The sequence below is a fragment of the Oncorhynchus keta genome, chromosome 35 (genome assembly GCF_023373465.1).
Source record: "Oncorhynchus keta strain PuntledgeMale-10-30-2019 chromosome 35, Oket_V2, whole genome shotgun sequence".
NCBI classification, from domain to species: domain Eukaryota; kingdom Metazoa; phylum Chordata; class Actinopteri; order Salmoniformes; family Salmonidae; genus Oncorhynchus; species Oncorhynchus keta.
In genome coordinates, this window is record NC_068455.1 from 13,053,521 (window position 1) to 13,066,569 (window position 13,049).

The 13,049-nt window shown below is 46.5% G+C and overlaps 1 protein-coding gene across 13 annotated transcripts in view; it reads right to left on the bottom strand.

Moving 5' to 3' along the window:
* The window catches only part of LOC118369045 (nesprin-1-like), a 95,586-nt gene that overhangs the window by 43,860 nt on the left and 38,677 nt on the right, over window positions 1–13,049 (bottom strand). For 4 of the 13 annotated variants that reach the window (XM_052496584.1, XM_052496588.1, XM_052496592.1 and 1 more), the window contains 20 exons: window positions 12,692–12,814; window positions 12,325–12,507; window positions 11,942–12,085; window positions 11,533–11,712; window positions 11,154–11,276; window positions 9,903–10,016; window positions 8,534–8,695; window positions 8,164–8,355; window positions 7,227–7,832; window positions 5,736–5,939; window positions 4,971–5,090; window positions 4,695–4,795; window positions 4,375–4,528; window positions 4,072–4,194; window positions 3,463–3,618; window positions 2,941–3,150; window positions 2,505–2,606; window positions 2,229–2,348; window positions 1,839–2,039; window positions 1,388–1,561 (listed from right to left, as the gene is read on the bottom strand). In XM_052496584.1, coding sequence (XP_052352544.1) covers window positions 1,388–1,561; window positions 1,839–2,039; window positions 2,229–2,348; window positions 2,505–2,606; window positions 2,941–3,150; window positions 3,463–3,618; window positions 4,072–4,194; window positions 4,375–4,528; window positions 4,695–4,795; window positions 4,971–5,090; window positions 5,736–5,939; window positions 7,227–7,832; window positions 8,164–8,355; window positions 8,534–8,695; window positions 9,903–10,016; window positions 11,154–11,276; window positions 11,533–11,712; window positions 11,942–12,085; window positions 12,325–12,507; window positions 12,692–12,814 — 3,492 coding nt within the window. The remainder of the gene's footprint in view (window positions 1–1,387; window positions 1,562–1,838; window positions 2,040–2,228; window positions 2,349–2,504; window positions 2,607–2,940; window positions 3,151–3,462; window positions 3,619–4,071; window positions 4,195–4,374; window positions 4,529–4,694; window positions 4,796–4,970; window positions 5,091–5,735; window positions 5,940–7,226; window positions 7,833–8,163; window positions 8,356–8,533; window positions 8,696–9,902; window positions 10,017–11,153; window positions 11,277–11,532; window positions 11,713–11,941; window positions 12,086–12,324; window positions 12,508–12,691; window positions 12,815–13,049) is intronic. The other 9 variants (XM_052496590.1, XM_052496589.1, XM_052496587.1 and 6 more) reach the window with 9 other exon arrangements.

Sequence of the window (13,049 nt, forward strand, 5' to 3'; positions counted from 1 at the left end):
GGGTTTAAACAGTGTTTCCCATGCTTGTTTAATGAACCATAAACAATTAATGAACATGCACCTGTGGAACAGCTTACAGACGGTAGGCAATTAAGGTCACAGTTATGAAAACTTAGGACACTAAAGAGGCCTTTCTATTGACTCTGAAAAACACCAAAAGAAAGATGCCCAGGGTCACTGCTCATCTGTGTAAACGTGCCTTAGGCATGCTGCAAGGAGGCATGAGGACTGCAGATGTGGCCAGGTCAATAAATTGCAATGTCAGTACTGTGAGATGCCTAAGACAGCACTAGAGGGAGACAGGACGGAGAGCTGATCATCCTCGCAGTGGCAGACCACGTGTAACAACACCTGCACAGGATCGATACATCCAAACATCACACCTGCAGGACAGGTACAGGATGGCAACAACAACTGCCAGAGTTACACCAGGAATGCACAATCCCTCAGTCAGTGCTCAGACTGTCCGCAATAGACTAAGAGAGACGGGACTGAGGGCTTGTAGGCCTGTTGTAAGGCAGGCATCAGACATCAACGGCAACAACGTCGCCTATGGGCACAAACCCACTGTCGCTCTGCCAGACAGAACTGGCAAAAAGTGCTCTTCACTGACGAGTCGCGGTTTTGTCTCACCAAGGGTGATGGTCGGATTCGCGTTTATCGTCGAAGGAATGAGCATTACACCGAGCCCTGTACTCTGGTGCGGGATCGATTTGGATGTGGAGGGTCCGTCATGGTCTGGGGCAGTGTGTCACAGCATCATCGGACTGAGCTTGTTGTCATTGCAGGCAATCTCAACACTGTGTGTTACAGGGAAGACATCCTCCTCCCTCATGTGGTACCTGTCCTGCAGGCTCATCCTGACATGACCCTCCAGCATGATAATGCCACCAGCCATACTGCTCATTCTGTGGGTGATTTCCTGCAAGACAGGAATGTCAGTGTTCTGCCATGGCCAGCGAAGAGCCCGGATCTCAATCCCATTGAGAACGTCTGAGACCTGTTGGATCGGAGGGTGAGGGCCAGGGCCAATCCCCCCCAGAAATGTCTGGGAACTTGCAGGTGCCTTGGTGGAAGAGTGAGGTAACATCTCACAGCAAAAACCATGATGAGGAGATGCACTGCAGTACTTAATGCAGCTGGTGGCCACACCAGATACTGACTGTTACTTTTGATTTTGACCACCCCTTTGTTCAGGGACAAATTATTCCATTAATGTTAGTCATATGTCTGTGGAACTTGTTCAGGTTATGTCTCAGTTGTTGAATCTTGTTATTTTCATACAAATATTTACACGTTAAGTTTGCTGAATATAAAAGCAGTTGACATTGAGAGGACGTTTCTTTTCTTGCTGAGTTTAGTACTACTACTACAACAACTCTCCTACCTCCAGTATGTACTCCAGCGCCACCCCTCTCCTGTGGGCCTGTTTGAGGACTCCCTGGGCCAGGGTCAGTATCTCCTCCAGAGCCTGCTTCTCTCTGGGAACCACCAGGCCACTGATCTTCCTGAAGAACGTCTCCGTCAGGATCATGTGGGACTCCAGACTCTGGAAGAACTCCTGGAGAGAGAGAAAAACACTCTTGAGCAATACTGCAATGAAGATGGCGTTAACTAGGCTCCCCCGAGGCAGCCAGCTTTCTTGGAGCAGAGGTTACTGTCATTGCCTTTGGTCATGGTGACCAAAGTTTGAGTTTGGGACTTTGCACTATTCACACAGAGATCCTAACATTCTGTAGTCTTAAATTGCTTTTTGACTTATAGTAAAATACTTTGATGTATTTTATTAATTGTATTACGTTATTGTAAATCTACTTCTATGGAAGGTTAAAGTCTACCTTGTGTTTGTCAAGGAGAATCTGAACTTCCTCCACAGAGCTGGCGCTGACCCTCTGGTCGCCGGCCATCTTGTCTTGAGCAGTGTCCACCAGGTCAGCCAGGTCCTGCAGAGCCCTCTCATATTGCCCCTTCAGAGCCATGTTCTGGTTCAGGCTGCTACGCCGCGAGCCCACTGTCATCACCAACTCCTCATAGGCATCCTGTAGATGAGGAGAAGAAGAAGGAGAAGAAGGAGGAGGCGGAAAAGACATACAGGTATAATATGATGAATTAATGTTTATGCATTGTGTGTGTAAAAATACATTGGTGAATAATTTTGTGTTTGTGTCTGTGTGTCTGTCTGTGTGTATTTTGTGTGTGTGAACTGTCTGTATGGAGAGGTCAGATACCTGTAGCTTGAGCATCTCATTGGTGGACATCTGTTCTGCCTGTAGTTCTGTTCCTCTTGTTTTCAGCTGGGTGATCCTCTGCTCAAACTCTCTCAAACCCTCCTCAGCCTCAGCTATGACCTACCAGACAAAACCAAGACTGGTTAGCATCTTATAAAATGTATTTTTATTATCTTTAATAAGAGCGGGAAGAACTTAAAGAGAGGAAATTAAAGCCTGCAGTTATAATGCATTGTAAGACTTGTCATGAGTACGTATGACCCCCTGATGTCTCACCTCAAGCTGTTTGGATCCTGGTCTGTCCGTGGCTCCCGCCAACGTCTGAAGGATCTGGCACTTGGTGTCGGTTAAATCAGCCAGGACAAGCTGTGACTCCGTCTGCATTAACCAATACAAGATAAACTCAATGCATTGCTTATACAGAGATACAGTACGTAAGATAGTAATATAACACTTAATGACAGTTTCCTGGACCCAGCTTAAGGCCATTCCTGGACTTAAAACCACTTTCAACTAAACAAGCTTTTTAGCCCAAGAATAGGCTTGATCAGAGTCCAGAAATTGTCTCAAAAGGGGACAAGTACACCACATGTACAGTAACCTAACCTGTTAGTCTGTGGCTAAGTTCCTGCATAATAGTACAATGACTAGAGACAAGTACACCACATGTACATATAGAGTATCCTAACCAAGGACTATGATCCTAACATACCTGGTAGGCAGTGAGTTCCTGCATCCTAGTCCTCATGTGTTCACAGAGTCGCTCCAGGGCAGAGTCCAGAGTTTGCAGCCTCTCTGTCAGACAGTCCAGTGTGTCCTCTAACAGGACCTGGTCCTCCGCACACAGCCCTGTAGGTTGGCCTAGGAGACCCCGACTGTGTCTAACCACCCCAGTGACCTCACTGACATCCCTCCCTAAGGCCTGGAAGAAACAGAGATGACAGAATCACCAAACATCCCTGGCACCAGGTGAAACACAGGAATGGAGGAAGACTTGGAAAGAGTCTTTATTTGCTCCCTAAACCTTCCCCTTTGCCCAATACAGAAGCTCCACCACTACACTGCTTATATCTATACAGATCCTTCAGATCTGAACATCTCAAAAGGGCAAGGATGATTATGGACCGGCTGGCTGTTTCTAAAGACCATGATCACATTCTGAGATGTCATAATACTAAGAGAGTAGACGTTGTGTGCTTTGTGAAAAAGGATGTTAAGTGTTGCAGTGGTCTACCTCCTGGTTTTGTAGCTGTGTCTCAGCGTTCTCCGTCAGCAGCGTAGGACCAGAGAACAGGGTGTTCTCTACATCATCCAGCCAGGAGGAGGTCGCTGACACAGCCTGGTAGAGATGCTGCTCCATGGGGATCACCTTACCCTCAGAGGCCCCAGTCTTTGACAGAGATACCAGTGCTGGGGTCAATTCCAATTCAATACAGTCAATTCAAGAAGTAAACAGAAACTCCCATTTCAATTCAGTCAATTCAGGAAGGATTTACCGAGCTGAAATGTAATTGTCCCCATTCCTGATAGATACAGTGCATAGCTGAACTGTATATTTCCATACGTAAACATAATTCAAAAACAGAAAACATTACATTTAACATTTAAGTCATTTAGCAGACGCTCTTATCCAGAGCGACTTACAAATTGGTGCATTCACCTTATGACATCCAGTGGAACAGTCACTTTACAATAGTGCATCTAAATCTTAAAAGGGGGGTGAGAAGGATTACTTATCCTATCCTAGGTATTCCTTAAAGAGGTGGGGTTTCAGGTGTCTCCGGAAAACAAGGATAACATACAGTACAATAACAGTGATGTTACAGTGCCGTTATTAACCTACTTGACAAGACATCTCCTCCATCGTTTGGCTGAAACCCTCATATAACATCTTCAGTGAAGACGTGTCCTCTGTTTTACAGATCTCTGCTTTAAACAGGGTCCCAGCGGCAGTTCTGGAGGAAACCTGTAACAGAGTATGGCCACGTCACCGTCAGACATCACACTACCTCAGAGGGTATGAGTTCATAGTGATTTATAAAAGTACTTGCTACAGCTCAGCGGCTAAATCTGGTTGAAACCAGAACAGCCTTTCAACCAGTGTTGCCCGCTGGGAGTAGGCATTGATGGACGGTGAGGTCAGGACCTGTTGCTTGTGGTCTTGTTCCAGGGTTTTCTGTAGGAGCTGGAGCTTGGTGCTCAGTTCTTTCCTCAGGCTCTCCCACCTCTGTCTCATCTGGTACTGGGCAGCCCGGGTCTCTCGCTCCAGCAGTATCTCTGGAGAGCAGGGCTCCGTCATACTGCACACCAAAAACATAACATGAAGCAAAAAACCTCAACAGACCAAAAACATATACAACATCACATAACGTAAAAACATGACACAGTGTGGAAGATAAAGTGCTGGAAAGTCAACAGAATCTCCATGTCAGACCATTGTGTTGCTGTTCTCCAAGGTGTTTATACCTGACACTGCTAGGTGAGGCCTGCTTTATCAGGATCTCCTCTCCTCTACTGGCTACAGACTGTAACAGCTTCTTCTGTTCAGCTAGCTGCTCCTCCAGCTCCTAAACAACAACAACACACCAACGTGATCAGTCTGCTTCTCTTTGAATGAATGAATGAATGAATGAATGAATGAATGAATTAATGAATGAATGAACTAACAAACAAACAGGATCTTTCAGACACGGACATGGCATTGATAGTGTGAGTATGTTTGAGAGAGAAAGAATTCCCTACCCTCTGTCTCTGGAGGCTGTCCTGGTGGTGTTGTGAGAGTGTGGCGTGGGCCTGGACCAGGCAGTCCTGCACGATGGGCCCCTGAGACAGAGTGGAGTCAGACTCACTCTCCTCCTGGTCCTGCAGAGAGCAATGGAACCAGACACAGGCAGAGAGAGGGTTATTTATGGAAACAGTTGTGAGCAAAAAGACAAGAGATATGGTTTTTCATGTAAGGATTCGTTTGATTCATATCTTGACAACAAGACCGACCAAACATCAAGATTAAGGTTATTTGAGTAGATTTAGATCAAACTCTTGTTATGTTGATTTGTAAACCTCAAACAAGAGAGCAAGACAGATAATGCAAGCACATTTGTTTGTAATCCAGTTCACCCAATTACATCCCTGCTAACATTAGCCACAGTAAAGACCAGGAGGAGACAAACGGAGGAGAAAGAAGACACTAGAAGGGGCTCAGCACAGAGACATCACATCTACTCAGTGACACTTTCATCTCCTGGAAAGCATTCTATGCTAGAGTGGCCTGCTTGTCAAACAAGGCGAAGGCATTAGACATTCGATGGTTAGCACTTAGGATATTGACCTGGTGAAGATCCTTTTAGGGATGGAAATGTGAACTAACCTAATAAAGGTACGTGTTTAGAGTTTGTTTTTTAAAATCCTCCATTGACACCAATACATGGTTTACTCTTAAACGTAATCACATGCATCTCCCAGAGAGCACTTTAGTGAGAGTTACAGGTATCCAGAAAAAAGGCTGACCTGGATGTTGATATGTTTGTCCTGCAGCATCCTCTGCAGCTCCAGCAGACTTCCCTTCAGCGTCCGCAGCTTCCTGGCCAGCTGCTCTGTGTCCTCCCTCATGTCCATCCGCGTCTCCTGCCTTCCCTCCAGAAGCAGGCTCTCGCTGCGCATGGTCAGCTCCGACAGGGCCACCACCTTCTGCTCTATCTCCTGCAGCATGTTCTGGAGCAGCAAGAGAGAGGCCAGCTCAAACATGGTGCTGCCTTCCAAGTGGATCCTTCAGTCAATCAGGCACCAGGCAGCCAGTCAATCAAGCACCAGGCAGCCAGTTAACCAGGCCCACCAGGCAGCCAGTCAATCAAGCACCAGGCAGCCAGTCAATCAAGCACCAGGCAGCCAGTCAATCAGGCACCAGGCAGCCAGTCAATCAAGCACCAGGCAGCCAGTTAACCAGGCCCACCAGGCAGCCAGTCAATCAAGCACCAGGCAGCCAGTCAATCAAGCACCAGGCAGCCAGTCAATCAAGCACCAGGCAGCCAGTTAACCAGGCCCACCAGGCAGACAGTTAACCAGGCCCACCAGGCAGCCAGTTAACCAGACCCACCAGGCAGCCAGTTAACCAGGCCCACCAGGCAGACAGTTAACCAGGCCCACCAGGCAGACAGTTAGCCAGGCCCACCAGGCAGCCAGTTAACCAGACCCACCAGGCAGACAGTTAACCAGGCAGACAGTTAACCAGGCCCACCAGGCAGACAGTTAACCAGGCCCACCAGGCAGCCAGTTAACCAGACCCACCAGGCAGACAGTTAACCAGGCAGACAGTTAACCAGGCCCACCAGGCAGACAGTTAACCAGGCCCACCAGGCAGCCAGTTAACCAGACCCACCAGGCAGCCAGTTAACCAGACCCACCAGGCAGCCAGTTAACCAGGCCCACAAGGCAGCCAGTTAACCAGACCCACCAGGCAGACAGTTAACCAGGCAGACAGTTAACTGGACCCCCAGTCCCATGGTCTGTATAGACCCCTTCATTAGCAGCAGGTCTCTCATCATTAACAACACAGCACACTAGCACTAATCCCATGTTCAACATTCATGTTCCCGCTCAAGTATAGTTTCCCAAGTGGCCTGGATCACAAAACGTCCTTGCAATGAAAATATACTGGAGCTGACACAGAAGACCCAAATTAAATGTTGCCTCAAAGATTCCTACATGAAGGGTTAATCCTCCATTAAGATGAGACCCATAGCCTGGCCTAAGTGTAAGTTAAACAGGTCTCTTCAAGAAAGGGAGTGACTCCTGTGTGTGTGTGTGTGTGTGTGTGTGTGTGTGTGTGTGTGTGTGTGTGTGTGTGTGTGTGTGTGTGTGTGTGTGTGTGTGTGTGTGTGTGTGTGTGTGTGTGTGTGTGTGTGTGTGTGTGTGTGTGTGTGTGTGTGTGTGTGTGTGTGTGCATGTGTGAGTGCATGTGTGTATGTGTTTATCTGCCAGTAGGGGGACCTCTGTTCTAACCTGGCCGTCTATGAGTTGCTCCTCCTCAGCACTGGGACGGAGGGCTTCGCGGGTGCTGAGCAGCCATTGGTCCATCTGGTCGGCTTGGTTGAGGTAATGTCGTAAGGTCTGCTCCTCAAGACGGTCACTGACACGCTCCTGATGCTGGTCTTCTAGATGGTCACTGACACGCTCCTGATGCTGCTCCTCAAGACGGTCACTGACACGCTCCTGATGCTGCTCCTCTAGACGGTCACTGACACGCTCCTGATGCTGCTCCTCTAGACGGTCACTGACACGCTCCTGATGCTGGTCTTCTAGACGGTCACTGACACGCTCCTGATGCTGCTCCTCTAGACGGTCACTGACACGCTCCTGATGCTGGTCTTCTAGACGGTCACTGACACGCTCCTGATGCTGGTCTTCTAGATGGTCACTGACACGCTCCTGATGCTGGTCTTCTAGACGGTCACTGACACGCTCCTGATGCTGGTCTTCTAGACGGTCACTGACACGCTCCTGATGCTGGTCTTCGAGACGGTCACTGACACGCTCCTGATGCTGGTCCTCTAGACGGTCACTGACACGCTCCTGATGCTGGTCTTCTAGATGGTCACTGACACGCTCCTGGACAGACCAGGGCAGCACGTGACAAGACATCACATGAAATATGCTAGGCACAGCTAGTTGTTATGCTCACGAAGCTTGACTCCTCAATTTACATACTTTTAATCGCCATCTCAACTTAGACACTCAAACCTTCAAATCTACTGCTTAATTAACATCAAATCAAAATAAAATAACATTTTGTTTGTCAAGTGCACAATCTTACTGTGAAAAGCAAAATTTCGATAAATAAACTAAGGGAAAAATAGTAACACAATAAAATATCAATAAAAATGTGAGACAGTGTCAGTGCCCCTATCTGCTACAGATACAGAACACAGAGCTTGACTACCTCCAGTAGCTGTCGTTCTCCTGAGACCTTCATCTGTATGGTGGCCATCCTCTCAGACAGGACAGTGAGGGTGGACTGCATGGCCAGCTGGTGGGCCGTGTCGTCCACAGCATCAGAACCAAGCTCGTCTGAGAAGCTGGTCTGCATCTTGTCTATCTCCTCCTGCAGCCTCTGAACCTCCTCCACCACGGCCTGGTAGAGGGAATAACAGTGTTAGTTAGGATGGGAAGGAACCATAATATCACATTGTAGATGACGAATATGGAAAACATAGGGTCATGAGCATACCGAGAGGTCATGCGGAAATTGGTTTATTGAGCATAGCGAAATGTTATGTTTTCAGTTTCAAGCAATACTAATACTCCCTTACCTGATGGGCTTCCATATGACTATCTGTGCTCCGGTCAGCCTCCAGTGGCTTGTTGAGTTTGGCCTCGATGGCCTCCATCTTAGAGGAGATAGACTGAAGAGAACCCTGGTTGCACTGCTGCTTCTCCAGCGCCTCATACAGAGACCTCTGCTTCTCACTGATCTGGACAGGAGAGGACATAGCAGTAGTCAAAAATAGTTGTACTTCACAGTAGATTTATAAACTTTTCCAAATAGTTGAGGTAGTGTGGCGGATGAATCAGAATTAGTTGGGTAACATAGATAATTAAGATGTTTTATTTGCATAATATGCTTATGTGAGATGTTTGTCATTAGAATGTATCCTTTTGGACTATAGTGTTGGCAGTTGCACTTTTCCCTCAGCTGGGGCTCAGTCACCTGGGGCCCAGAGAGGGGAGAGGTCAGGCTTGTCTTTCACATGTCCCTGGTGCTATCCCCAATATCAGAAAGGGAAGAGAACAGAATGTAACATTGTCTTCATGTGTGAATGTGTCTTTACCTATTCTTAAACCATGTGAAAGGATGGCGTGGTTAATGGGGAACCAATTACTTGTCTCCACAATGTGTGTGTGCCAGTCACTCCCTCCTTTTCCCATTGGGGGGAGGTGTATGGCAGTGTCTGGAACCATTGTATGTCCTCTCTGATCTTACACTTAACCTGGGACAGTGTATGACCTTGAGGCTCACTCCCCTCAGTGAGCTTGTCCAGGAGTGGGGTCAAGAGGGGGTTTACTTGAGATGGGAGTATCTAGAGTTGATAATTGATATACTGTATGCCATTGGATGAGTTGGTGTTTTTGTACTATGAAGTACCAGGAACGAGATTAGAACCTCGTCTGAGGGACCAAACTGAACGATAATTTATAGCGAATGTTATCTGGCTAAGGGATACCCCTTTCTCAATAAAAAGTATTTCTTTGTGAACAGTTCCTAAGATCTGTGGTTCATCATGTCAGTTGAGAGGAGTGTATCTTGGCTATAAAAGATCTTTGTATTTTTCTGTAGTCACTTTTCAATGGTTCATTAGAGATAGCGCATCATTGAAAGTCAAAAAGGCTATTAAAAGGCTAATTGATCATTAGAAAACCCTTTTGCAATTATGTTAGCACAGCTGAAAACTGTTGTCCTGATTAAAGAATCAATAAAACTGGCCTTCTTTAGACTAGTTGAATATCTGGAGCATCATCATTTGTGGGTTCGATTACAGGCTCACAAATGTCTTTCTTCTGAAACTCGTCAGTCTATTCTTGTTCTGAGAAATGAAGACTATTCCTTGCGAGAAATTGCCAAGAAACTTTTGAACGGTAGTGTAGGTAGCAGCATAAATTAGGTATATATGAATTGCGTACCACATTCTCCAGGGTCTCCCAGGAGCGTTGAAGGTCATCTAGGTTAGCCTCAGATTCAAACATCGGGTCATTTAGCTCCTGTACGGGAGCTCTGGGGAGGGTGTCTCGTCCCATCTGAAAGAAGACAACATAAGTGAACAAAGTAAGCCTACACAGATAGAGGAGTTTATGTGTAAGCCTACACAGATAGAGGAGTTGATGTGTAAGCCTTCACATATAGAGGAGTTGATGTGTAAGCCTACACATATAGAGGAGTTTATGTGTAAGCCTTCACATATAGAGGAGTTTATGTGTAAGCCTTCACATATAGAGGAGTTTATGTGTAAGCCTTCACATATAGAGGAGTTTATGTGTAAGCCTTCACAGATAGAGGAGTTTATGTGTAAGCCTTCACAGATAGAGGAGTTTATGTGTAAGCCTTCACAGATAGAGGAGTTGATGTGTAAGCCTTCACAGATAGAGGAGTTTATGTGTAAGCCTTCACATATAGAGGAGTTTATGTGTAAGCCTTCACAGATAGAGGAGTTTATGTGTAAGCCTTCACATATAGAGGAGTTTATGTGTAAGCCTTCACAGATAGAGGAGTTTATGTGTAAGCCTTCACAGATAGAGGAGTTGATGTGTAAGCCTTCACAGATAGAGGAGTTGATGTGTAAGCCTTCACAGATAGAGGAGTTGATGTGTAAGCCTTCACAGATAGAGGAGTTGATGTGTAAGCCTTCACAGATAGAGGAGTTGATGTGTAAGCCTTCACATATAGAGGAGTTGATGTGTAAGCCTTCACAGATAGAGGAGTTGATGTGTAAGCCTTCACAGATAGAGGAGTGATGTGCCTAAGCCTTCACAGATAGAGGAGTTGATGTGTAAGCCTTCACAGATAGAGGAGTTGATGTGTAAGCCTTCACAGATAGAGGAGTTGATGCAGAGGAGTAGAGGAGGAGTTGATGTGTAAGCCTACACATATAGAGGAGTTGATGTGTAAGCCTACACATATAGAGGAGTTGATGTGTAAGCCTTCACAGGTAGAGGAGTTGATGTGTAAGCCTTCACAGATAGAGGAGTTGATGTGTAAGCCTACACATATAGAGGAGTTGATGTGTAAGCCTACACATATAGAGGAGTTGATGTGTAAGCCTACACATATAGAGGAGTTGATGTGTAAGCCTTCACAGGTAGAGGAGTTGATGTGTAAGAGAGAGAGAGAGAGAAGAGAGAGAGAGAGAGAGAGAGAGAGAGCTCAGTATGTGATACCTGTGTGTGAGTGCTGGGAGAAGGGGAGTGACAGACAGGAGAGGAGATCTCACTGCTGGTACCCTCCTCCCCAGACTCCTCGGTGACCGGGGACAGAAGGGTGTGACAGCGGCCAGCCGTCATCTGACACACCGCAGGACAGTTAGGACAGATACACAAAGAGCATTCATGTTTTAGAGTCAGTCCATCACCAAGAACTCAGTAAGCACATTCAGTAACTTTCTGACAGACTGCATGCTAGCTGTGAGATTCCAGATTTGATGAAGGGTAGCAGGATTAACAGTGGAGTGATTTGTCTGAGTTAGTTAATTACCGGTAATCAGAAAATACATGCAGTACAAAACACATCATTAGTAAAGGAGGGGAGTCGGCCAGTCACCATAAGAACAGATGGTTTGTCTATGTCTCCATCCAGGTCCTCCACGGTAAGCCCCACCTGCTCCGTGTCACTCACAGTGAGTAGCATGGTGTCATGTTTGGCCTTCACAGTCAGCATCTTACACTTCGAATTCAGACTGGCTATCTCCTCCTGGTAACCCTTGATTTTCTGGGCCAGCTCCTGTTAGTAGCATCCCAATTACAGTCAGTGGTTATGGTCACAACAAGGGAGTTAAGCATCTATATACACTGTAGGCATACACTTATACAATGTTTATTTAGTTGTTGTTTTTTGACATTTGTTTTGGATACCTACTTATCAGAACCAGTACCAGAATCTAGAGGTTTTCAATTCCTTTATATATGCTAAATATTTTATTTTCTTCCACTGTCAATGTGGTGTACTATACCTCATGGTGTAGGATCTGAGCCTGCAGTTCCTGGATAGTGCTGTTGGGAATGGGTCGGTCCTGGATGACCCTGTGGGCGTCCTCTATCAGCCCCTGGAAGTGCTTCGCCTCCTGCTCATACTGCTCATACTGCACAACAGCCTCCTACAGAAGGACAGGAAATCAAGGAACGTCAATACTGGTGCACAATGAAGGATGTGAACTGTTCGTGGCTTGCAGGTGTGTCTAACCGGATTCAAAACTCTGGTCTTCTGTGTGCCTCAAGACTGTGTTGTTACGTTGAGCTAAAACCTAGGTATTAGCTCAGGGAACTAACACATGTCTTCAGTCTTATTCATTATGCGGTTTCTCCTCCGTTACACAGCGTGCTGCGGCCTCCCTACCTGTAGAATGTTGCACTGCTGTATTACGACATGCTGTAGCTGGCTGGCCTCCTGCTGTAGGCCCAGTGCCGTGTGACAGATAGCCAGGTCAGGCATCACCTCCTCTGGGACGCGCAGGGCGCTCTGACACAGCTGCACCGCCTGCACCTGCAGCTTGAAGCCCTCCATCTCTGACAGCAGACGCTAGGAGAACAGAAAGGAGGAAACTTTACATTCTACCGACAGACCTTAACTGTGAGACGTAGGTAGGAGAAGTAGAAAGAGACAGAGAAAGAAGAGGAAGGGAAGAAGAAGAACAACAACAAGAACATGATATGAGAATAAAATTGTGTTATTCTCTGGTTAAATTAGAATTGAAGTTAGCTACCTGTCTCTGGGCCAGTTGTTCTTTGAGACTCTGTCGGACAAGATCAGGAGAGGTCAGTGTAGCTTGGACCTGTTCCAGAGCCACTTGTAGGGTCTTCACCTCAAACTCCAGAGGCTCCATACTCTGAGGGGACGACACAGGACACACACAGGTTATTCTTGGAACCCAGAACCAAATCTAGTGAGTGCTAGCTGGCTGGCAATCAATTCATGTTAACCGTCTGTTAATAGGACTACACACAGGTCAAGCAATCAAATATGTTTTTATGTACAGGTGAGAATAACACTGAGATGCTAAAAGCTATTTACACATTGTGCATAATTTTGTCAGCGACCGTCTTTGTAACAAAGACTAACAA